Consider the following 25,995-nt stretch of genomic DNA (forward strand, 5'->3'; position numbering starts at 1 on the left):
GGTTCCTTAGGTAGAGCTCACATTTGTGTGTTGCTTTTATTTATTTATTTATTTGGGGGGTGGGGGAGGATTGAACCCAGGGGTGCTTTTACAGCTAAGCTACATCCTCAGTCCTTTTTATTTTGAGACAAGTTCTCGCTAAGTTGCTGAGGGTCTCACTCAATTGCTGAGACTGGTCTTAAACTTGCGATCCCCCTGCCTCAATCCCTGGAGTCACCACGATTACAGCCTTCAGATTGAGGCCTCTGGTTCATCTCAAAGGGTGCCAGCTGAAGGCAGGCATTGCTACAGCTGGAGCTAAGGGTATGCGTGGGGGAAGGCCAAGCTACTGACTCTCTCCTCCTTCCTTCTCTTAGCCCTTCAGTGTTATGATGTACCCAGCGGGTCCAGGATCTGGTGACTCGCCAGAGGGCTTCCCTGAACAACCGAGGCTCCAACCACAAATTGGAAATCGCACAGCTCAGACAATGGGTACCGAAAGTGGGTGTATCATATAGTCCTTTCTTCTTCCGGGCGTGGTTGGGGCAGAAGACTGAGGGTGGGGGATTGGGAAGAAACACCCAGGGCTCTGTGTAGCACAGAATCCATGGAAGAACTGGCCTTCATTTGGTGGTGTGGGGGGGTACACTTCGCTCCATCATCTGTCTTCACCAAGTGCCTGGAATGGTATTAGGCACTAGAGAGACACCTTGGGTAAGCAAGCACCAGTTACACTTGGTCTCTGGCCTGTGGATCCCTTTCTTTCCTTCCTCCCTCCCTTCTTCCACCCACCTTTATCAATGAGGACCCCCCTCCCCCTTTCTTCAAGATTAGGGACAAGAAGGTCCATTTGGAACAGGCAGGAAGGAGATAAAAATCTCTCGATTTTTATTTAGAAACCTCAACTGGGGAAGTCAGTAAAGGCAGGAAGGGGTGGAGGGAAAACGGGAAAAGCTGGCTCCCTCTCTTCTCTGGGCTGAGAGCCTGATTATAGAAATTGGGGTTATAGGAGCCTCAGAGAAAATCCAGCTCTCCGTATCACAGATGAGGGAACTGAAGGGCAGAAAGGGCATATGGTGGCCCCAAGGTAGACACCTAATTAGTGGCAGAAGTAGGAGTTAAAGTGTGGCCTCTGAAAGACAGTCCCAGCTAGGCACTCATTCCAACCCCCAGACCCGCAGGCGCGTCGCCACCGAGCCCGCTCCCCCTCGCCCCGCCCCTCCCCTGCCGGCGCACTGCGGCTGCGCTGCCAATAAAGTTGTTGATGCGGGCGGCGCACACGTGGGCCGGCTGGGGCGGGGCGTGGCGGCGCGGGGCGGGGCGAGCCGAGCTGAGGAAGACCAGGCGGGCGGCGGCAAGGAGGGCGGCGCGGGGGCCGGCCATGATCGCGTCGTGCTTGTGTTACCTGCTGCTGCCGGCCGCGCGCCTCTTCCGCGCCCTCTCAGGTACCGGCCCCACGTCTGACGGGCGGGAGCCTGGACCCGGCCTTTCTCTGCGGGACCCGGGGCGGCGTGAGGAGCGCCGGGCCTCCGGCCACGGTCCTCCGGCAGCGCCAAGGTGTGGGGAGGCGGTCCTTGACCCGCCCCCGGCCCGACCTGGCCCCACGAGGCTTGGCCTGGCCGGGCCGGCGACTCTCGTGGGCGGCCCTTCCAGCCTGAGGCTGGTGACGTCGGGCTACAGTTAACGTGGACGCGGGCTGGGGAAAGGGCCGCCCTCGCTGTCCGTGGGGTGGAGGTTCTGGGGCCGGCTCAGCCGCCGCCCCGGGGTCGGGAGGGTGGCAGCCCGGCCCAGGCGAGTGCCCGAATTCTCTGCCGGTAGAGGCGGGGCGGCCCGGGGCTCGGTGGGCTCGAATCCTGGAGGCACCTGTCTTCACCTACTCACTTCACCGCCGACGCTCAGCTCCCTGTGCTCGCTCAGCGGAGTCTGGTGGAAAAACGGACGCCCAGAAGCCAGAGACACATTTAAACCCCAGCTCTGGAGCATTCTTCCCGGGGACTTAGAGATGTGGTGGGATGGGGCAATGCCCCATGGATGCTTTAGAGAGAAGAGGGAGGGTTATTCCTTCACTTTTTCATAATCTGCTTCTGCGCCCCATTCCTGGTCTTTGCAATTCCAGAGACTTATGCGACCCCTCAGTTCCTCTCTGAGATCACATAGAACTCCCAGACTCTTCTGCAGTGTAGGGGCGACAGGACCAAGAAGTATTAAGTCATGAGTCCAATTGCATTGTGTGCTTTTTGTTTCTGGAGCTCTACACAATGTTTGTGTGTGTAATAATACATTTCATGTTAAAATATATATAAATGTGTGTGTGTGTATTTCTATGGTCTCTGCCACTGGAATACAAGTTTCAGGATGCAGGACTATGTCCATTTTGCTCATTATATCTAGTGCTAACACCCTGCCTGGTGTATGGTAGGTGTTCAGTGAATTCAGGAATTTTCCTGTCTTGTGTGTCCTTACTTCTCTGGAATGGGAAATTCTACAGAAGCCATTGTTTTCAGAGAACTAAGCATATGTTGTTGTAGTGTCTGGGAGTTTGTCCAATGTCCAGGAGAGCAGTTTTAGTAACATATGCTAGCCCAGAGGTTTCCAGAACAGTAGAGTTCTAGGGATCTCAGAGAAGGCCCCCCCACCCACACATTAAACTTCCACTTTATAATAACTTTGTGTATTTGGTTTTTAAATGAGATTTAAAAAATTATTCTGCTTCTTAGAAAGAAACCTCAAACAACAAAATCTACTCAATTTGAAAACTAGTAACCTTATGCATATAAACCAAGAACCTTTGCCATCTGCTATACACAGAGTTGTTTCAAGGGACAGATAATTAGCAAGTCTCCGAGATTATAAAGCCCAGCAATGCAGCTCACAGATTTAGAGCAGATTTCTCAGCACTCTTGGCATTTGGAGTGAATCTGTCCGCGCATTGTAGGACATTCAACATCCCTGTTCTCTAGCACTGGCTGCCAGTAGCACTACCACCATGTGACAACCACAGTATCTCCCGATATTGCTAAATGTCACCTGTGTGCAAAATCCCCCTTTCCAACCTCCTACTGGGGTTAAAAGTCACAGGTTTAGAGTGGTATAATAAATTCACATAAGTGAGACATTGGAACTGTTGGTGTTTTTCTTTTAAAAATTGCCAATAAAGTCAATCTTTAGTGACAGTGGGTAATCATTGTGCATGGTACTTGTCTTATGCTGTAAATTAGTGATTCAGGGTGGACTGAGAGTATTTGTCAACACCAAAACACTGCAATGGGGGATTTGAAGCTCGAATTTTAAAGATTCTCTAACCTGCTTTCTTTTCTTTCTTTCTTTTTTTTTAAATATTTTTTTAGTTGTTGGACCTTTATTTTATTTACTTATATGTGGTGTTGAGAATCGAACCCAGTGCCTCACCCAGATGAAGCAAGTGTTCTTTCACTGAGCCACAATTCCAGACCCATCTTATCTGCTTTCTTATATGTTGGCTGTTATTTGTAGCTGCTGTAGCAGAGAGATGACAGCTGTCTCTTAACTGTCAGTTGTTAGCACCTTTTAATTTGCAGCCTCTGATATGTTGTGGAATGGGAAAGCAGATAATGAAATTTGTGAAAATTTTATGAGTACAATAAATAGCTTTGAGAAGAGGCCCAAGGGTGTTAGTAAAGAAAGAAGTTGTATAGATTTTAAGACTGTTTGCTTTAGGGCTTTTTATTTTGAAATGCCTTAATAGATTAGGGATTTATAGAGCTAAAAAAATCCTCATGGAGATTAGATAATCTGAACTTCTTTTGTTCCCATTTTATAGTTATGAGTAAGTCCTTAGACTAGGGGCATTGTCCAAGTTTAGTTAGTTTTGTTAATTTTGGTGCTAGACCATAACCCACAGTTCTGTTTCATGGTCATGTATTAGTTCTAATATAATGTGGTTTTTGGAACCAGAGAGTTTATATTAATAGCAACCAACCTTCAGATAAAAGGGATGTGGTTATGTGTACCTATCTGTGCCCTAGATTATGTGGGACAGGTATTCTTTCACTCATGCACTGAAATTTATCAGATCCCTACCATGTAAATTAAGTCATGTTAAAGCACTTATAACAGTACCTGGTGCATAGTAAGCACTTTGCTCTGGTGATGGTATTCCAGGAATTAGGATGGGCAGGCTTGATGATGGTGTAATGGTGAGCAAGGTGGCCATGATTCTTGCTAGTATGGGGATTACATTCCTACTGTGAGAAGAGTGTGGGTTGGGTGATGCTGTCTTATAACCTGATGTTTTGGCTTTCCTCCTAGATGCTTTCTTTACATGTCGAAAAAATGCCCTCCTGGAGAAGAGCTCGTCCCCCCAGGTAGAGGGTGACTTTGCCATGGCCCCTCGGGGCCCTGACCAGGAGGAGTGTGAGGGCCTGCTGCAGCAGTGGCGAGAAGAAGGGTCGAGCCAGGTGCTCTCTACTTCGAGTGAGGGTCCCCTTGCAGATAAGGGATTAGCCCAGAGCAGCCTGGCACTCCTGATGGATAATCCTGGAGAACAGGATGCTGCTTCAGAGGACAAGTGGTCCAGCAGGCAGCTGAGTGATCTGCGGGCAGCGGAGAACCTGGATGAGCCTTTCCCTGAGGTGCTAGGAGAGGAGCCGCTACCAGAGGTCCAGGGTCCCTTGTGGGCAGCTGTCCCTGTGCAGACAGGCCCCCAGTATGCAGACTGTGCTGTTCTCCCAATGGGTGCCCTGGCTGCAGAGCAGTGGGAAGAGGACCCTGCCATGGTGGCTTGGAGCATAGCACCAGAGCCTATGCCCCAGGAAGAGAATCCCATCTGGCCCTTTGAAGGCCTGGGGCAGTTGCAGCCTCCTCCAATGGAAATACCATATCACGGTGAGTTGGGCAAACTAAAATTGAGTGAGCCAGGGGAGTGGCTTGGCTTGGGGAAGGTTCTTGGTGGGAACGCCACCACTGCTGCTTTCTGTCTCTGAGAATTTTTTGGTGTCAGATCTAGAGAGGTCTTGCAGATGATCTTTTCCAGCCCCCTGGACTTACTGATGAAATAACCACAGTGCATAGAGGGAGTGGGCCATGTCACACAGCCAGCTAGTGGGAGAACTGAGGACTGATGCTAGTTCTGGTTTTCCACTCTTTCTACAGAGGTGACTTAGGGGCTTTCTGAGAAGTCTCAGGGCCTCCACTCCTTGCCTTAGCCTAGTTACATTTTGAGAGTCCATTAAAATGTGAAGAAAAGCTCTGTGGCTCAAATAGTTTTGAAATCTCCCAGCTGCCCCATGCTACAAAGGAGCAGAGGTTGAAAAAGCCCCAAGACTGGAATTACTCCAGAAGTGTCTTTAATCTCAGGTGACTATAAACTACAACCAGCTGAGTGATTCTCCAGAGACTCCTGAATGGAGCCAAAATGAGAGCCAAGTATTTTTTGAGCATCTACTGGGTGTTAGGTAGTGGGGATGCAGTTGTGAACAGGTCAAGATTGCTCTTGGCTTTGTGGGGCTTGCTCTCTAGTCTACAGAATGTCCTTAGGGCTGTCTAAATCACAACAGAGAGGGATAGTGACAGGAGCAATGGAAAAAAGAACTTGAGGCATAATATTACAGGTCAGGAGTGGAGGAGACAGGGCCTATGGGTAACCTGTACTCGTTGTGAACTCTTCTCACCAACCCCTCTGCAGAAATCTTGTGGCGAGAATGGGAGGATTTCTCTACCCAGCCAGATGCTCAGGGCCTGGAGGCAGGGGATGGCCCTCAGTTCCAGTTCACTCTGATGTCGTACAACATTCTGGCCCAGGATCTCATGCAGCAGAGCTCAGAGCTGTATCTGCATTGCCATCCGGACATCCTCAATTGGAACTATCGCTTTGCAAACCTCATGCAGGAATTCCAGCACTGGGACCCTGATGTGAGTGAAAAGGGGAAAGTGCCATTTTGCATTGGTGCTAGACTTGGACTGTTTCCCGATGCTCTTAGAGAATGAATTCACATCCATAGTGATTACAGTCCCCTCTAGCTCTAGAGCTTGCCTGCTTAGAGTCTTTTGAGTTTTTGGAAGATCCTAAGACACTCTCGAGGTATATGTTTTCCAGCACCTTTATGCAGGGAGGGAAACAGGAATTCAAGGAGCAGGAAAATCTAGTGCACCTGTCTGGCCTCCTCAGTTTAAATCTGTGCCTGTTCTTATTGATGGTGACTGGGAATTCAGTCCTGTCGGCAGTTTCATTGTGACCCTACGTGAGATCCATAGTAGTTTCCTGTTTGGGAGCCTGCTAGGGAATGGGAGTCACATTCCAGAACTCTGGAGTGATTGGTTTCCTTTGTTATTTTCCCAGATCCTGTGTCTTCAGGAAGTCCAGCAAGATCATTACTGGGAGCAGCTGGAGCCCTCTCTGCGAATGATGGGTACTGCAGATTGCTGTCATATTTGCCAGCTTTTCTTCCTCCAGCCTTACCTACTCTCCTGAAATCCACATCATTTTCTTGTGTCTTGATTAGCCCCCAGTCTCACCTGTGAGCTAGCACTTTCCACACGTGGGTGAGAAAGAAAGCAGAGTTCTACAGTTTTTAAGCAGTTCTGACATAATTGCCGTTTAACCCTTGAAGTAACCAATCCTGTGAGGCTGAATGTTTATATTCCCATTTTATAGTTGAGAGAACTGGGATTCTGAAAGTTTTGTGTGACTTGCTCAAAATCACAAAACTACAATGTTAGTAGGTTGTGGAGCTAGGACTCCAACTTGTCTGACTCCAGATTCTTTGTTCTTCCTGTTATGTTCTATTGCTTCATACCTTTCCCTCCCTCCTTTCCTTTCTAGCCCTTCAGACATCTGGTTACAGCTGTAAGGGAATCTCTGCAGGACCAAGGAGGTGTCAAGGACAAGGACTCCCCTTATTGAGCAGCAGGAACAGTGCCTTAGGGACACACCCCTGATCTGCTGCCGCTGGTTGGAAGGGGTTCAGGCTTCAGGGACTCTGACCGATGTCCTTGGTGGGATTTTCCTTGTAGGCTTTACCTGTTTCTACAAGAGGAGGACCGGGTATAAAACGGATGGCTGTGCTGTCTGCTACAAGCCCACCAGGTTCCGTCTGCTCTGTGCCAGCCCTGTGGAGTACTTCCGGCCTGGCTTGGAGCTCCTCAATCGGGACAATGTGGGCTTAGTGTTGCTGCTACAGCCACTAGTCCCAGAAGGCTTGGGGCAGGTCTCAGTGGCTCCTCTGTGCGTGGCAAATACTCATATCCTGTACAACCCACGCCGGGGTGATGTCAAGCTGGCCCAGATGGCCATTCTCCTGGCTGAAGTGGACAAGGTGGCCAGGTTGTCAGATGGCAGCCACTGCCCTATCATCCTGTGTGGGGACCTGAATTCTGTCCCTGATTCACCTCTCTACAACTTCATCAGGGACGGAGAGCTCCAGTACAGTGGGATGCCGGCTTGGAAGGTGAAATGGGGAAGGCCACTCAGGCAGGGGGGAGGGAACATGGTCTAGGGAGAGATTTGGGTGTTGGTGTCAAGTGCTGCTTCTGTGGTAGGGTCAGGGTTACACTTATTCTGGCTCCCTCCTGCCTTTTCTCCTTACGTTGATTAGCTTATGCTCAAACTAGAAGTTGGAAACTCACAAGTACCTTTGCGTATTGAAAACCTTTCAGTTTTTTTATGTATTTTTTAATTCACAAGTAATACATAAGTACATTTTTGCAAGAATTCAAACATAAGGCAGAAGCTCCCTTTATTACCTAAATTCCCTACCCTCCCTCAAATACTGACTGTTCTAAATTTGGTGGTGGTCTTTCAGATTGGTTCCTATCTATTTATGTTGATATCTGTTTCTATGATATTATAATCACAACTTACATTTATTAAGCACTTAGCCTGTGCCATGTGCTATTTTAAGCACTTTACATGCATTAACTCATTAATTTTCAATATTTCTATCATTGCTTTCATTTTATAAATGAGGAAAACTAAGGCCCAAGAGAAGTAATTTGCTTTTGGTTATTCAGGTAATCAGCGGTAGAGCCAGGGTTTGTACCGAAGGAGCTCTGGCCCCAGAGCTCTGGCCCTCTATGACTCTGCTGTGATTGCTTGTAACAGCCAATGTGTGATATACACATCTGTGATGTTATATCGTAATTGATGGTATAGTATTGTGTGTTTCATTTGTAGCTTCGTTTTTTGTTTTCAGTCAATAATTTGCATATGAATCTCTCTCATAACTCCACCCCCTGCACTCCCTGGTGTTGGGGGTCAAATCTAGGCTCTTGCACATGCTAGTTAAACATTCTACCACTGAGCTACATCCCCAGCCCTTTATTTTATTTCGAGAAAAGGTCTTGCTAAATTGGCCTGGCTGGCCTTGAATTTGAGATTCTCTTGCCTCAGCCTCCTGAGTAGCTGGGATTTCAGGTTTTTGCCATGTGCCTGACTTTATACCTTTTAGCTGCTGAATATTGATAGCATATATGGTTCATAGTTTTCTCAGCTTGTGCTGATTTCTTTATTCTGTTTTGTTATTGGTTAGCTTTTGGCAAAGCACAGTGGAGAAAAGACACAAAATAATTAGATTATTGCTGAGCACTTGGGCTTTTATTTTAATAAGGTTATTCAAGTGCCAGCAATGTTCTAGTTGCCCAGAGAAGGCCATTATCTTTCTGTAAAGAAGCCGTAATCAAGGAGCTCAGGGAACAGGAGAAAGAATTTGCTGAGTGCCGACCACATGACAGGCACTGAGGTGTAGTAGATTTGCTTTGAAGCCAGACAATCTTGAGTTCAAATCCCTGCTCTGCCTCCTTGGGCAGGTCACTTAAGTCTTATTTTCATCTGTACATTAGGTATATAATGGGACCTACATCAGAGATGTGGGATTTTTTTTTTTTAATAGATTAAATAAAATAATGCATGTAAAGTGTTTTCTAGTTTGTGGTTTAAGGGAAGCAGTCAGTAATTGGTAGTTATTTTATTAGATTTTTAATTGTTTATGGTATTTTACAGTAAAGGATGTTGAACCCAAGAGAGTTATAACTAACTTGTCCAAAATCACAGCTCTTAATTGGCCATTAAATTTCAGATGATAAATTTCAGATGACGTTTTACTTCAGATGACATATTGAAATTTATGCCCTTTAAGGGCAGAAGGATTGTATCTGTCACATTTATCCCTAGCATTTAGCTAGTGTCTTGCACATAGTTGGCATTCAAATATTTGTTATTGTTAAATGAAATAAAGGGCATTTTGCTACACATGTTGGAGATGTACAGATGACTGATGTTGCCGAATGTTTCCCCCACTACGTTCTGTCCGTTCCCAGGCTGCTCAATGGCTTTGACCGAGGATGGTGACATAGATACGGTAAAGTGCTTTGGTGCATTTCCCATTTGGTTTGACCCTGTGGTTTCTCAATAGTAGGCTCAAGATATTAGACCTTGATCCTGAAGATCCAAAGGTCAGGATAAACCTCTTCCCAACTTAAGTTAAAGTGCCTGAGAATTGGCTTTCCCTGTGTAGAACTGTATAGATTTTTCTAAGATGAAACTTAGAACCACATGCTTATAACTTTAATTCACATATCTCACCCTCTCACTTCCCCTTCCTGTTTCATGGACATAGCAGTGTTTCTAGTGAAAAAGCAATATTTTAAACTGTTTTTAACTTTCCCCTGAGACTTAAGTGGGTTGCTTATTCCATGTGTGTAGTGTGTGATTGTGTGTATTTGTTCACATGTCCAAAACATGGACTGTTATTTCCTTTTTCTGTCTTGGTTTCCTCATTCCCATCTTGCTCTTTCCTTATAGGTATCTGGACAGGAAGACTTCTCCCATCAGCTTTACCAGAGGAAGCTGCAGGTCCCACTGTGGCCCAGCTCCCTAGGCATCACTGATTGCTGTCAGTATGTCACCTGTCACCCCAAGAGATTAGGTAAGCACATGGCACATTCTTGGTTGGCTTCGTCTTCGTGACCATTTTGGGAGAAAGCTTATTTCTCAATGATGAGAAAGTATAGTCTCAATTCTTTTAGCAAGTTCCTGTGTTTTTCTCACTGTCCTCCATATGGCCACCCAGTGAAATGAACAATTTGAAATCAGAGCTAGTGGAAAGTCTTCTGGTCTTCAGCACAGACTTCCTCTGGAAGCTGGAAGCTTCTGGGTTCAAAGGAGGTCTCAGCATGTTGCTCCTTTTCCTTTCTTTCACCGTATGGCTTTTCCTGGTTTACAGAGAGACGTAAATATGGCCGAGACTTCCTGTTACGTTTCCGCTTCTGTAACATCGCTTGTCAGCGACCAGTAGGACTGGTTCTCATGGAAGGAGTGACAGACACTAAGCCAGGTAATGGAACTAACCCTGATTTCTTTGTCCTCTTCCTTCCTCCCTCCTGACTCTTGTCAGTTCTGTGGTTTTCTAGTCTTTTCTAAATATGATTCTTAGAGATCAGCTTCTGGAAGTAAGTCTACAAGAAGGAAATGGAGTTGAGTTCATTGGTCGTATGCATTTATGGAAGTGTAGTGTGTTAAGAGCACTGGACCAGGAATCAAGAGGTGTGGGTTCTTACTAGCTCTAAGAGCCTAAGTAAACCTTATCATCTTTTGAGACTTGAGTTGCTAATAACTAGCATGTGTACAGTGTTTCTAGGGGAAAAGACATCAGAAATCATAAGGTGACAGTGGACCTGGTTGTAATAAACAGTTGTTCCTGTGGAGAACTTCCAGATTGAATGTAGCAGAGTATACATGACATTCTTGCCTTCTTTTCTCTGGAGCCACTTCAAAGCACAAAGAGGATGGGAAAAAAATGCAAACTCCATATTTGACAAAAGTAGGAGATCTGAAGATATCTGAAACGATGAGCCATGATTTAGGTGGAATGGCTGCAAGAAATACCTGAACGTTGTTCCAGGGTTGCTGGAGGAAGTATGGAGAGACTCTTCTCTTGGGGCTGAATGGATCTCAGACAGAATCAGCAGAGTAAATTTCCTCAAGGTGAGGAATATACCTTAAGGCACAAAACCCAAATCCTGCGTTTTTGCAACAAGAATAAAATGCATTGATAGTGTGTGATAGGAAAATCCCTGGGCTGTTTAAGAGGCAGTGGAGGAAGGATCCATCAAAGAACCAAACCATATTTGCATTAAGCAGTCTGTTCAAGTGGTGGAAGGGTAATGAGATACTTACAGAGCTGCATATCTCTTTGGGGAGACATAAAGATTTAAAGTCCTCACACAATACTGCATCATGCAAATTCCTGTTGGAGTACATAACCAGTCCTTCCTTTGTATAAACTCCATTCAGATAGCTAGTGCAAAAGAATCTACGCTAATTCCAAGCCCGGCTTGCCTAAAACAGTGTGGGATCTGCACTAAATTACTATAAGAAAAAAAGAAGGAATGGAAAACCAAAGCAGATAAAGAATGCTTCAAAAAATAAAAGAAGAAAAGGGGAAAAAAGAGGACACTTCAAAGATAAAAATTGTTGCCATGAGCATGGGAAATTATAATATTTTCCCATGAATTAAAAAAAATAAGGCAATCACGTTTATATAAGAAGACCAGAAAATCAAGTAACTGCTTTTTTTTTTTTTTGTGGGTGCTGGGGATTGAATTTAGGGCTTTGTGCATGAGAAAGTGACTGCTTTTTATGAAATAAATACAGGCATGTGGCAAAAAATCAGATGATTTTTTTTTTTCTTTATGGCACTGGGGATTTAAACAAATGCTTATCCACTGAACTGCATAGCCAGCCCAAAATGTCAGAAGATGAAACACAAGTTTTGGAGCATGGAAAAGAAGTAGAATAAAACAAAACATTACATAGAATGAAGCCAAAGTTGGATGAAGCACAAGGAAGAATAGATACTCTGAAAATGAAGCAAGAGACAGAGGCCAGGAACTCAAAATAAATAAAACTAGCAAAAAAGAAAAGGAAGCATAAAAAGGATTTATATACTCTATGTGCATATATGATTACATGACCTCTGTAATTCTACATCATGTACAACCAGAAGAATGAGACATTATAATGCTTTTATGTATGGTATCTACTGTCATTTATTCAGTCTGCTATCATGTATAACTTATTAGAACAAATAAAAAAAATTACAAGAAAGGATTTATAGAGAAAATGACAGTAGTAAAAGATAAGATTCAATGTATGCATAACTGGAGTCCACAAAGAAGGAAACCAATATAATAACCTCAGAGTACTATTTATTTTAGGAAGTCTTTCCCCAAAATGAAAAGATACGACTCTTCAGATTCAGAGGACATATCATGTTTCAGTAAAAAATCATGTAGGAGAGTCAATACCAAGACATCATAGTGAAGTTACTAGAAGTCAAAGAATCCTTTGGGCAGTTGAACCAAAAGATTGTGCTATTATTATGTATAACCATAATCAGATTGGCTCTAGATTTCTTTTTTTTTTTTTTAAACTTATCTTTATTTTGTTCATTTACTTTTGTGTGGTGCTGAGGGATCAAACCCAGTGCCTCACTCGCGAGAGGCAAGCGCTTTACCTTGAGCCACACCCCAGCCACCTGGCTCCAGATTTCTTAATGTCAACATTCAACTTTGGAAAAGTAGGCTTCAAGAAAAAAAGGTTTAGCTCAAGATTTGATAACCACCAACAGTGCTTGAAGAAGAAATTAGTAGAGAAGTATAGACAACCAGACAAGGGCTAGGAAACTATAGTGAAAGGTCTAGTGGTGAGTGATGAATTTGTTTTTCTTGTAGTTAATTTGAATTGGCATTTTCCACCCACAGAGCTTTGAACATTTCAGTGGCTCAGGTTTTTTTTTTTTGTTGTTGTTGTTTCAATTGCAAAGCTTTAGTATTATTATAACTGTGGCAAGAGCAAGAGCAGTAGTAGTACAGTGATTGCCACCATGCATTGAATGACCAGCATGTACCAGGAAACAAGATAAGTGCTTGTATCACTCAGGCTCAGCGAGGAGAGCTGTGGCTCATGTGTTTAGACCTCAAAATTCTATAGTTGAACAATAACAGAATCCTACATAGGTAATTTTATAATAAGTTGTTTAAAAAAAAATCAGTGCTGTACTTGAAAGAAGCATAAAATAGCATTTAAATTTAATAACAAAGCTAAACTAAGGACCTTTAAACTACATACTGACAATCACTTTGTAAGTAGAGAAGAATCACTCAACAGTAGGGGAATATCTAGTTCAATAACAGTGCAAAATAACATAGTATTTTCACAATTGAAATTAAATTTGGATAAACGCATGGATCTGCCATGTGCCCTTCCATTTGTTCATTGCTCCCACCTAGGGCTGAACAGGCTGCTGATGAATCTTTCACATTCCAAATCTAAAAAGCTCACCATTTTTAGGCCTCGAGGGCGAAAATTTAAGTGGAGTACAGGGAGATAAGTGTTTCAGTTCATTTTTTTCAGGAGAATCTGTTTAGATATGCCAACAAATACTATTCCAGTTCAGTACCAGTTATCTAACCCACCTTATATCAAAACATGCCCACTTGACTGTGACTTCAGTGGAGCCTCTGAATGCTAAAGGAAACGCAGTGGTGGTAGTAATGGTCTGATTTTCCCCTAAGCTGACATTGCATTGCACTGGAGCGTTCCACATCACTCAGGTTGTGTAATACAAAACATTGTGATTCTCACTCTTTCCAACTCCCTTTGTGAAAAAATAGTTCATAAATAGGGTACTTACGTCCTTCTTGTTAATATTTTCAATTATTGAGCTGGGAGTGTGGCTCAGTGGTAGAGCACTTGCCTAGCATGTGCAGGGCCCCGGTTCGATTCTCAGCTCCACATAAAAATAAATAAATAAAGGTATCATGCCCAACTACAACTAAAAATAAATATTAAAAATATTTTCAATTATTAATGATTTCTTTTTTACTGTATAATTCTGAAAGACACAGTCTTAGTCCATTTAGGCTGTTGTGAAAAATATCATAAACAGGGTAGCTTTTAAACAACAGAATTTTATTTTTCACAATTCTGAAGGTTGGAAATTCCAGGATCAGGTACTGGCAGATGTGTTGTCTGGTGAGGACCCACTTCCCAGTTCATTTATGGCATCTTTTCACTGTGTCCTCACATAATAGAAGGGACTAGGATTCTCTCTTGGGCATCTTTTGTAAAGGTATTAATCCCACTCTTATCCATACTCATGACCTAATCACCTCCCAGGGGTGCCGCCACCTCATACCATCACTTACACGGGGGCTAGGATTTTCAACATATGAATTTGTGTGGGGAGGACACACTAACAGTATAGCAGATACTGAAAAGGGATCACTGTTTTCTTTCTAATCTTTGCACTGAATCTTGGGGCTTTGGGTCTTAAACTAAGTAAGAGGAAAGTATGTTCCCAAGTTGTGCATTGTAGAAAAAATAATTGCTAATAAGTGTGACTTTCGTAAATCACTAGTTAACATGTTGACTAGAGGTTACATAGAAACCTACCTGGCTATCTGGTTAGCTTTCTAAGTAGGAAAAGTTCTCAGTCCAGCTTCTCCACTCATCCATGTGGTCCTCTTCCCAAATACTTGCAGAACTTGCTTGCTTGACTCCTGCCTATGCTGAATGGACCCTGGCAAGATGTTGAGACAGGATGCTTTTGTAGAGGTAGCTATACCTCATGTGACCTGGAGGGGCAGGTGGGAGCCTTCATTTCTGTGGCACTGAAAGAACAATGCTGTTTGTACACAGTACTGTGTGCAGAGGCAGAACCTGGTATTGAGGGGAAACCACCTTTAAGATTCTGATGGTCACTGTGATTTTTCTTGCATATTGTAATGGCAAAGGATGTATCTCAAAATGGAAACATTAGTGTTATGAAAGTTGATGCTCCAAATAATATCACATCAACAATCACAAAGTGAAACTGTAGGTATAACAAGGAATAAACAGAAAATAAGTAGTAGGTTTAATCCATCTCTCTCAGTCTCCAATAGATCTAGTGAATAAAAGGTAACTAAGAGGGCTAGAGTTGTAGCTCAGTGGTAGAGCACTTGCCTAGCATGTGTGAGGCCCTGGGTTCGATTCTCAGCACCATATATAAATAAATGAATAAAATAAAGGTCCATCAACATCTAAAAAAATTTTTTAAAAAAAAAGGTAACTAAGAATATAAAAGAGGGCTGGGGATGTGGCTCAAGCAGTAATGTGCTCGCCTGGCATGCGCCGGGCGCTGGGTTCGATCCTTAGCCCCACATAAAAATAAAATAAAGACGTTGTGTCCACCGAAAACTAAAAAATAAAAAAAATTCTCTCTCTCTCTCTCAAAAAAAAAAAAAAAAAAAGAATATTAAAAAAAAACTAAGTACGATGTTGTATGGTAAACCTTTATTGATTCATATCAAATTCTAAACATTGAAGCAAAGAAGACTTTAAAAAACTCATTGGGAAATTTCTTAGAATTGACCATAACTTTGACAACAAAGCACGTGTAGTAAAAATAGAATTTAAAAACATGAAAGAAAACAGTATGCTCTAGACATTTAAAAAACTTTAAGGTTGAGGTTGGGGCTGTAGCTCAGTGGGAAAGTGGTTGCCTCACATGTGCGAGGCCCTGGGTTTGATCCTCAGCACCACTTAAATAAACAAATAAAATAAGGCATTCTGTCTATCTACTACTACAGTAAATAAATAAACAAATGAATAGTGTGTTCATCTTCAACCAAAAAAATATTCAAAAAACAAACTTTAAGGTTAAAAAGGAAATTTAAAGTGAAACTGTAGGATATTAAGAAAATAACAATGAAAATATATTTGTGGGATATACCTAAAACAGTGTTTTATTGAAAAATTCATAGAATAATTGTCAAAATTCAACATCAATTCTACATACTTAAAAAATAAGAATATTAAATAAGGAAACAATGGATGATTCCTTATACTGTTGATAGGTTATCTCAACTCCAAAAATCAGCATCTTGCTTAAATAGTATTCCTGTTAAAGTTAGGAACAAGACAAGGACATCCACTATCATTATTTATTTGTGTTTGGAGATAACAGAATTAGAAGTATAGAATATAGAAATAGAAGAAAAAAATACAAAGGTAAAAATGGAAAGGAGAGGGCAGATTATTATGTGCGTTGGGAGATTATTATGTGTTATATAACTGGTGATCTAAGAAAACCAGCTAAGAACACCATTAGTATTAAGATGATTTTAGAAAGTAGGTGCAAAGTTAATATGTAGAAATCAGTAGTATTCTCATGTAAAAATGCTGATTGATTTATTAAAAAATATAAAGAAAATAAGACCCTATTTGTAATAGCAACAAAAAAATATAGAAATGAATTTGACAGGAAAAATGTAATGTATGAAAAGGAACATTTCCTTTCATCTAAATTATCGAATTTATTGGCATGAAGTTGTCTATAACATTCCCTTATTCTTTTTGTTAAAACAGCTTTATTGAGATGAAATTTATATTTTATAAAATCCACCCATTTAAAAAGCATAGTTCAGTGACCCTTAGTATATTCAGAGTTGTATACCCATCACCACGATCTAATTTTAGAACATTGTCAACATCCACAAAGACGAGTTAGCAGTCACTCTTCAGTCACCCCCTCCAAGTCAAAAATCAAGTGAACATCAATATGGGTTTCTGGACTCTCAATTCTATTCCATTCTCTGTTTTGTATCCTTATCTTGGTATTATGCTGTCTTTGATTACTATAGTTTTGTATACTTTCAAACTGGGAAAGTCCTTTTTGTTGTTTTTCAAGATTATTTTGACTGCTTTTGCCCTCTGCATTTCCATATGAGTTTTAGGATCAGCTTAACCAAATTCTGTAAAATGGGCTATGGATGGGGCTCACTTGGTAGAGTGCTTGCCTAGCATGTGTGAGGCGTTGGGTTCCATCTCTGGCACCACATACAATAAACAAATAAAGGTATTGTGTCCATCTACAACTACAAAAATATTTTTTTTTTTAAATTCTGTAAAACCAGTTTGGATTTGATAGGGATCTACAAATCCATGTATCAGTTTGGGAGGTATTGCCATTTTACAGTGTTGTCTATGAACAATGAACCTGAGAAAAATTTCCATTTATTTAGATCTTTAATTTCCATGTTTTATGATTTTGGGTGTGCAAGTCTTATTTTGTTTCTGTTAAATTTTATTTTAATTACTTTATTCTTTTCAATGATATTATAAATTGACTTATTTTCTTAATTTCATGTTTAGATTAGTTCATTGCTAGCGTATAGAAATATGATAGTTTGTATGTTGCTCTTGTATTCTCCAATTTTGCTGTACTCATTTATTGATTCTAATAGTTTTTAGTGGATATCTCCACTTAATACTAAAATCTCCACTGGGATTTTCTCTCTATATAAGATCATGTCATCTTATAAATAGAAATAATATTATTTTTATTCCAATATGGATGCCTTTTATTTTTCTTCCATAACTACCCAATGAGAACTTTGGTTACACTGTTGGCTAGAAGTGGTGAGAACAGATACCCTTGTCTTGTTCTTGATCTTAGAGGTAAAACTTTCAGTCTGTCACCAGCAAGTATGGTGTTTGCTGTGGTTTTTAATAGATTCCCTTAAGGTTGAGGAAGTTCTCTTCTATTCCTAGTTTGTTGAGTGTTTTTAAATCATCAGAGGTTGTTGTATTTTGTTAAATGTCTTTTCTGAGTCTGTCGAGATAATCATGTTTTTTTGTCTTTACTAATAGGTTGCATTATGTTAATTGACCTTACATTCTTGGAATAAATCCTGTATTGTCACAGTGTATTATACAAATTGTTTTTATATTTTGCTGAATTTGATTTGTTAGTATTTTATTGAATACTACCATATCTGTGTTCATAAGGGATATTAGCCTGTAGTTTTTTTTGTGATATGGGAATAATACTGACCTCATGGAAAGAATCGGCAAGGGTTTCCTTCTCCTATGTTCTGAAAGGTTGGTGGATGATTTGTATAAATTCTTCTTTAAATTTTTGGTAGAATTCATTAGTAAAGCCATCCAAGACTGAGTGTTTCTTTGTGGGAAGTTTTAAAATTACCGATCGAACTCTTTACTTGTTACAGGCCTAGTCAGATATTTTGTTTCTTTTTAAGTCAGTTTATATAGTTTACGTCTTTCTAGGAATTTGCTCATTTTATCTAACTTATCTAATTTATTTGCTTACAGTTGTTTATAATATTTGCTTATGGAGTTTTTAAAATTTTGTTTTCTGTTTTTGTCCTGTGTCATTAGTAGTAATGTCCCCTCTTTCATTCCTGATTATAGTAATTTGAGTGTTCTTTTTTCTCAGCAGTCCTGGTAAGGGTTTGTCATTGTTGATCTTCGATATCTATTAATGGCATTAGGATCTGTGATTATGTCCGTCTTTCTTTCCTCATAATTGATAATTTATATCTTTTTTCTTTAAATGAATATATGGTGATATTATATGTACACGTGTGTATTTATGCACGTATACATATCTACATATGTATATAGATAACACACAATGCTATGTGATAGAAAATCTCTAGAGAAATACATTATGAGTTTGGTAACCTTGGTCGCCTCTGGAGAGGGGAATTGAGTGGTAAGAAGTAAGAGGAAGCATCACTGATTTTTTTTTTTTCCTCCCCACGTTTTGATTTTTGTACCATGTGACTCTATGATCCATTCTTTTTTATAAATTGAATTAAATTTTTTTTAGAATGCTGAGCCAAGGAATGCAATGTCTCTGTTAGAGGCCTGAGGTTCTTGACCTTGGCTCATTATTTTCTTCCTCTCTTCACTGTTCTTCTTTCCCTTTCCCCTTCTAGATCCTTCTAGAGCAATCTAGACAAGGATCTAAGAGTGATTTCAAGGGACTGGGGTGTGGCTCAGAGGTATAGCGCTCGCCTAGCATTCGTGAGTCACTGGGTTCAATCCTCAGCACCATATAAATATAAAATAAAGACATTGTGTCCACTTAAAACTTAAAAATAAATATTAAAAAAAAAAGTGATTTCAAGGTGGAAAGCTATGACCCTACTTCACTGACTGAGAATGATAAAAGCTTTCTCTCTCTGGTCTTCTACAGAGCGACCTGCTGGTTGGGCCGAGTCTGTCCTTGAGGAAGACACATCTGAGCTTGAGCCTGTCTTCCCCAGGTAAACTTCCCTCCAGCTCTCTTCAGCTTTTATTCAGCCCCTTCCTAGGTGTGGAAGAGGGATTCCATTGGCTATCCTGAGGCTGATTTGGGAAGCAATTTTTACTAAGCTCTTGCTCTTCTCCCAAGAAGATCATGGAGAGAGTATATGGATATGCAGAACTCAGAGGAGCCCACTCTTATTTTTGCAGACAGAAAGCACATGAATGTCTTCCTAGGCAGGTAAAGCCTCTTAGAGAGCTTGGTGGCTCATGGACAGGGGCACTTTGGGTATACTTTATCAGGTGGCAAGTGGAAAATGCAGATTTTAAGGGTTAAGGGTCTCAGTATCAATGTGTCTGTTTCTGGGCTAATTTTAGCTAAGTCTGCCCATCTTGTATTAGCATGGAAAAGTATTTGGTGAGATTGAATCATTAGGATTATCCCTTTAAAAAAAAAAAAAAAGCTTTATCAAACACAGAGAGAAAGTGATCTGGGGAAATTTTAATGGTTTCTGTTGACTGACATCTCCCCTCTATTCCTATAGGGTTGTAGGCACCATCCAGCACTGCCTCCACCTGACCTCAGTCTATACCCATTTCCTGCCCCAGCATGGCCGTCCAGAGGTCACCACGATGCCCTTAGGTCTTGGAACAACAGTGGATTACATCTTTTTCTCAGCTGAGTCCTGCGAGAATGGGAACAGAACTGGTAAGTCTGGGGGATCCAAGGTTCTGAGAAGCTACCTCCAGGGTCCTGGGGATCTGCTGATAATAAGCCAGGCATTTGGTGGCATAACTTAGGCTGCTGGGACATGATTAGCAGAGGAGCAGGTTCTGTACCAACCTTGGTGCTGGCTGCTGCCCTCATTCTTCCTGTAGGCTCCCTCCCTGCCTTCTCCATTTATCCTTCCAGCATCAGAGAGAGGTGAGTGAAATAGGCACTCTCTACCCCTATTTTAGGGGTAAAAATAGAGTACTAGGAGTGATTGGACTTGTTTGGGTGGGAATGTGGGGGACACAACTAAATGAGGCCCTGTTTTCTCTCTTCATCTCATACCAGTAGTCACAGGGAGGAGTTTACCAACGTCATGCCTATTTTGTTTAAAATGTAGTTTTTAGAGTGTTAGAATCAATTGTTTATGTTTAAAAGTCAGATTTTATATAGAAAGTCTGGATTTTTTGGGGGGGGCGGGTACCAGGGATTGAACTCAGGGGCACTTGACCACTGAGTCATATCCCCAACCCTATTTTGTATTTTATTTAGAGACAGGATCTCACTGAGTTGCTCAGCGCCTTGCTTTTGCTGAGGCTGGTTTTGAACTCATGGCCCTCCTGCCTCAGCCTCCCGAGCCACTGGGATTACAGGCGTGTGTCAGCGTATCTAGCAAAAGTTTGGATTTTTTTGCTTCTCTTGGAAGCAAAACTGTACCTGGGCTATGGTCCTGTTTGCCATAGGCCCTGGCACCCACCTGTCTTCTCATTGATATTACCACAGGGGGGCATCTCTGAGGAAATGAGGCCTCATAGCCAGAAGCTGTAGGAGGTGGGACACAGCCATAGGGATGTGGCCCACAGAGGCTTGGTTCCTGGAGGGCCTGTCGTGCTCCCCAGGAGTGGCTGTGGCTGCTCTACCCACTGAGTTCTACTTTGTGTCCCAGGTGATAGGCTGGATCGAGATGGAACTCTCAAGCTCCTGGGCCGCCTCTCCCTCCTCTCTGAAGAGATTCTGTGGGCCGCCAATGGCTTGCCCAACCCCTTCTGCTCTTCAGATCATCTCTGCCTGCTGGCCAGCTTTGGCATGGAAGTCACCGCCCCGTGACGGCCCCCAGGGGAAGAGAGCTTCTCTTCCGGAAGACCTCAGTGACCAGCGACTGTGGAAATGCCCTGTGCTGTGGAAACTTATGTCCCTCCCCCTCATTCCCTCCTGTCCGTGGTTAGACTTTCTCCAGGCCTGTCCACGTTTTCTGCCTGTGGTCCCTGCCCTGCCCCAACCTCTTCCTAATCCTTTGCCACATACTCAGTGGCCCTGGGAGAGGCAGAAGCGGGGGGGGGGTCCTCCTTCCTTCCATGTACCCAGCGCTCCCCCTTGATTTTTAATTACCAGGGTTGTGGGAGCTATTGATCTCATTGGTTATTTGCTTTTAGGCCGTTTCTTGGTGGTACCTTCTGACCTGACCTTCTCCCTGCCTTCCTGACCCCTGGGCCTAACCCTCTGGCAAGGCATGCACACATGTGATGTGTATATGATACATGTGCCCCCTTGGGGTGGGACTGCCCAGCACGGCCATGCCTGCCTCTGCCTGGTCCACTTTCCACATGGGGCTGGGTGCCCAAGGGTAGGTTGAGAGCTGGGTGCTGCCAGGTGGCAGCAGGGCTGTGGGCTTTCCCTCTTGTGACCCTCTTGAGTTTCGTCAGTTCTTTATCTTGCCAGCCAGGGCCTACTTGCAGTCTAGGCTCTGGGAACAAATGGGCCCCACAGCCTGCAGCAGCAGATGGAGGGGGATGTACCACCTACCCAGTGGGCCCTGAGCCTTCAGCCCAGAGGTCCCAGCAGGCTGGCCATGATTGCTCTAGGGCTTGTCCCTTTCCCAGGCTGCCCTGAGACAGGCAGAAGTTTGAAATCTTATGTGGGGTTCAGTGGGCTGGGTGTGGTGTGAAGTTTAAAACTTTCTAAGAATGGGGAGAAAGAACCTTTAGGAAACTGCTGCTCAGTGGACTCGACAGAATTGGGCATAGGAGGGAGTCACAGCCGGGGAGAGTAGGTGGGCTCTGCAGCCGCCTTAACCAGCACCCAAGACCTAGTGGGCTTGTTCTCTCCTCTACACCCACAAGCAATTGTCTGTTTCTTTTTTCCCACAGTTTTTTTTACTTTTTGCTGCCTCCTCTTTTCCCATTCCCTTCCACTTTCTCTCTAGAAAAGCCTGCTGTTTCGCACAGGCCAATTTGTCTCAGCAAAAAGATGGCTTTGGGCCAACCTGGTCCAAGAACGCAGGGCGGCCATGCTTGAGGATTTGCTCTGTCCAGCATCCCTCAATGCACAGTGTCTGTGCTTTCCCTCCGTAGCACAGGGTACTGTGGCCCTCCCAGGGACCCCAGCCCACTCTGTGTCACCTGCATGCCTTACTTTTTCATGTCTGGGGTGTGTCCTAGGGTGTTCCTGGGCCACCTCCTCCCAATTCCCTGAACTCCAGAGCAACAGCTGGCCCTTGTCACTGTGACTTGCTGTTGCTCCACTCAGCCTCCAGAAAGAGACTGAAGGGACTAGCCAAGAGGCTTGCGTTAGGGACAGTGGTGGGCCAGAAGTTGATATTCTTTTCTTTTTTGAAAGCCAGAGACCTAGCTCCAATTCTGCTACTGCATTCCTGGTTATAAGCTTTCATGCTAAGTTCTGAAATTTTTCCTTTTTTATGTTTGTGTATTTTAAAGCTTTGTTTCCTGGGTACCAGGCACGTGCCTGTCTGAGCCCCAGGCCTGCCTGCCCATCATTAACTCTGTCTGTCCTTGGGCACCGCTTGAGGTGGTGTCAAGACAGTTCCCTGTTTGTTCCTAGGATGAGAGCCCATCAGTGTTCTCTTCTGCCAGGAAATGCAGGTTAGAAATGGCTAAAGACAGCAGAGGCCGGAGTTGACAGGTTATCCTTTCTTTGTTTTCTTATTTGTTTCTGTTTTAGAGATGAAATGGGGGGTGGTGGTGGTTAAATGGTCATTTAAACTTCATTCTGCAGTCTGCAGAACTGGGGCACCTTTTTCCAAATAAAGGTTTACCTTTTACCTCCCTATTGTTGGTCTTTTTATTAGGACCCTGAAGGGCCTGGGGTCTTGAGATAGGTCATGGAGGATGAGGTGGACACAAAGGAAGAGACTGTGGAGCTTCTGATCCTGGGGTGGGGTTTCAAGACCAAATCCAAAAAGAGGAATTTCTTGTAATTTGCATTTGTTAACCTCCTACTTCCCCGGTCTGGGAGGAAGATGGGCTTGAGCAAACCCTCCGCCAGCCTTTCTTCCCGGTGAGAAGAAAAAGCTCTGTCTGGGCTGCTCTATGCTCACCTCATCTCCTGTCCCTTGCCTCCCCATGGGCCACACCTCATGTAAAGGAGGGCCTGTGCCCAAAGCAGGAAAGACATGTTTTCTTGGTCAGAGCTGCGGCAGCTGTGAGAAGCATGAGGCACGTGGCAGATGCCTCTCGCCGAGCATCTATTTCTGATCATCTCTTGCATTCTGGAGCCAGGGCTGAGCTGTGGGCCATCTGTCGCTGGAAACATTTTCTTCTTTGCCAGGTCTCACTTCTGGGACTTTTGTCCTCCATCCTCTCTATGCATTTAAGCCTTGCCAAGAGCATGAGGAGCCAGGTATGGTGTTCCTCTGAATAGATTCCCAGACCTCAGACTCGACCTCTCAAGAGTCTCTGGGCATCTGAGTTACTTAGAGCCACCTGGTGCTTCAGTTGCACTACCCAGGTTGGGATTCACTGATTTGGTAGAAAGTAAACTGAGCCAGGGATTAAGAACACCACTCGCCATCTTGGCTGGGTTGGTTGGTGACTGCAGGTAAATTACTTAGCCCTCTGAGTTTCAGTTCACATTCACTTGGTGAAATGGAAATTTCTCTTATGAGGATTTTCAGATCTGCTGTGTGCTGCGGCAAGAAAAGAAGGCTCAGAATTACACAGAATTAAGGAGTTTGGGGTAGATGAGCCCTGGCACAGAGGAATCCTGGCTACCTCAGTCACTTGGTGTGGCACAGCACTGGTGCTTGTCCATTGTCGAACAGCATGCCACCAAACAGCGTGGTGGTGTTCAGAGAGGGCCGTTACATCTGATGAGACAATCCCAGAGAGAAGTTGAGAACCTCGACTTACTGCTTCATTTCTTGCTGGCATAAGTTCCTCGGAACACAGCCTTTCTGGAAGCAAAGGTCTGAGAAGGAGAGCTCAGAGGCAGCTTGAAACCAAGGACTGAGAAGGAAAATGATCAACCAGGGTACTTTTTTTTCCCTCTGCAGTTCCTGCCCTGGCATAGCTACTCACTGGAGGATTGCTTTTTGGTCAGTTGCGTGATGGCTTTTCCCACCCTCCTTCCTTCCTCTGTTCCGGATGGACTACCATGGGCTTGGCAGGGACCAGGGAGGGCACGGCTGGGATATAGGCTGGGATGCATCTTGGGAGTGGACTCTGGGGCTCCTTTCCCTAGTGTCCATCAGGAGGATCTGTTGCAGCTCTCGGCTCCCAACACCCTGGTGCACCCAGCCTTTCTGAACAAATGTGCAAAACCAAAACTCTTGCAGATGAAGGCCAGCTGGCTGAGAGCCTGGTAGAGTGCAGATTGGCCTGGGTCAGAATATGTGAATTCCATGTGTTTTGAAGGGAACTTCCCTCTGTCCCATTCCTAGTCTGCTCCTATACCCTAATGCCTGGGACCTCAGCCAGCTGTGGTGAGAACAGTCTCTACTTTCACATCCTTCGAAGTTTTGTTTCCCATGACCAAGTCCTTTCTGGCTAGGGATTAACAGGAATCTATGTATCTGTGCACACTGTCATGTGGGCTAGGTCAGCTAGCCCTCCAGCTGACCTGAGGTGTCCCATCACCACAAGCCAGGCCTCAACAGCTGGTCCCTTCATCCCCACTGGCAAACGCTAAGGGTTATCAGTCAACCTGCGTCTGGGCCAGTCTGCTTAGTGTGACAACTGCTTCCCATGGCCACTGCCCTCCCCAGTAGCAGTCAGAGTGCCAGGTCCTGGCGGATGGGGGGGGCAGAGTGTCAACCTTTTCATCTTCAGGGCTGAGACGTGCTACCCACTTCCAAAGGTCCAATCCAGTTTAATCACATGCTTAGGTTAGGCAGGCACATGCTGTGCACCTAAGAGAACCAGGGGAGCAAGAAATGAGGCAGCCCCTCTCCCCAGGAAGTTGGGTTCTTACCCTCCCTGGAGTCTGCATTCTAAGGAAGGGGCCCAGGCCTGCCACAGGCCTCTTACACAGGAGAGCCGTCTTCTTGGTGCTTGCCCACCAGGCTTCTGTGCTGTGTTGTTTTAGCTGAACTTTCAGCGTGTGGATGACGGCTCTGCCTGTGGAAGGCTGTGCAGTGCGAGACATTGCTAATTCAGTTACCTTCGTGGAAAGGCTTTTGGGATGTCATTTCAGTGGATTCAGATAAGCCTGCAATAAAAGTGCTTCTACTTAACAGTGCACAGTCCAAGATGTCGTCAGTTCCGATGTGGCCTCTCCAGCTGCCCGCTGCCAATCTGAGCGCGCCACACTACTAACAAGGGCAGCTTCCTGTGGTAAACTGCAGTCTAGTCAGGACTTTGTGGAGATGGACTGGGGTAAGAAGTAGGAAATATCTCATCTCCTTTGCTTACAAGTCTGGGTTTTGCTTTTAAGCTGAAGGAAAGGAGAGCAGAGACATGGGACAGAAGGAAGGGTTAAGGAAATGCCTGAGATCCTGTGTTTCTCCACTGATTGAGTTTGTCAGTGTGGAAAGAGTTGACACACAAGGACAATGAAGGGGAAGAAAGGGCATGTTGGGTGGACCCAGGGGTGCTCTCCAAATCTGTGGCCTGGTGACTGATGAGGAGGGACTTCAGTTCCCTGTTGCTATGGTTTCCTGAAGTAAGCTCATCTCCTGGAAGAACCTCCCTTTCTCCTTTGTCCTGATGGGTGTGGTGGGCTTGAGCAGGGACAGCAGGGCTGGGATACACCTGAGGGTGAGAGGGACCTTATCTGCTCCCAGATAAGGTTAGCAAGAGCTGAGTGGCTTTGGCAGGCTGAGAAAAAATGAGACCTCTGAAGGCCTGTGTCCATGGTCCATCATGATGGCGGGGAAGTTTCCTGTTTCCTGGTTTTAGACTCTGCTCCCCTCCTCTCTGGGTTCTTGCAGCCAGTGGCTGATGATGGTGGGAGGCGGTGGGCTGGGGCCCCAGCTCCCAGGGGGAAGAGAGACGAGGAGGCC

General features: G+C 44.1%; 1 protein-coding gene across 1 annotated transcript; it reads left to right on the top strand.

The window, feature by feature from the left end:
- Positions 1 to 1,304: 1,304 nt before the first annotated feature.
- Angel1 (angel homolog 1) lies at positions 1,305 to 22,818 on the top strand. The gene is made up of 10 exons (XM_046440777.2): positions 1,305 to 1,424; positions 4,267 to 4,842; positions 5,642 to 5,868; positions 6,296 to 6,365; positions 6,970 to 7,403; positions 9,755 to 9,878; positions 10,176 to 10,286; positions 18,999 to 19,068; positions 19,594 to 19,757; positions 20,707 to 22,818. The coding sequence occupies exons 1-10, from the start codon at positions 1,361 to 1,363 to the stop codon at positions 20,865 to 20,867; spliced, it is 2,001 nt and encodes a 666-aa protein (XP_046296733.1). The 5' UTR covers positions 1,305 to 1,360; the 3' UTR covers positions 20,868 to 22,818.
- The last annotated feature ends 3,177 nt before the right edge of the window (positions 22,819 to 25,995 follow it).

The sequence above is a fragment of the Marmota monax genome, unplaced genomic scaffold (genome assembly GCF_021218885.2).
Source record: "Marmota monax isolate L192 unplaced genomic scaffold, Marmota_monax_Labrador192_F-V1.1 WCK01_AAM20220418_F8-fsc00017, whole genome shotgun sequence".
NCBI classification, from domain to species: Eukaryota; Metazoa; Chordata; class Mammalia; order Rodentia; family Sciuridae; genus Marmota; species Marmota monax.

What these genes read in the sequence shown, in the direction of transcription:
- Angel1 (XM_046440777.2), top strand. Translation starts at nt 1,361, where the DNA reads ATGATCGCGTCGTGCTTGTGTTACCTGCTGCTGCCGGCCGCGCGCCTC. An exon ending in AATGGAAATACCATATCACG is followed by an intron (nt 4,843 to 5,641) that starts GTGAGTTGGGCA and finishes ACCCCTCTGCAG; the next exon opens with AAATCTTGTGGCGAGAATGG. An exon ending in TCCAGCACTGGGACCCTGAT is followed by an intron (nt 5,869 to 6,295) that starts GTGAGTGAAAAG and finishes TTATTTTCCCAG; the next exon opens with ATCCTGTGTCTTCAGGAAGT.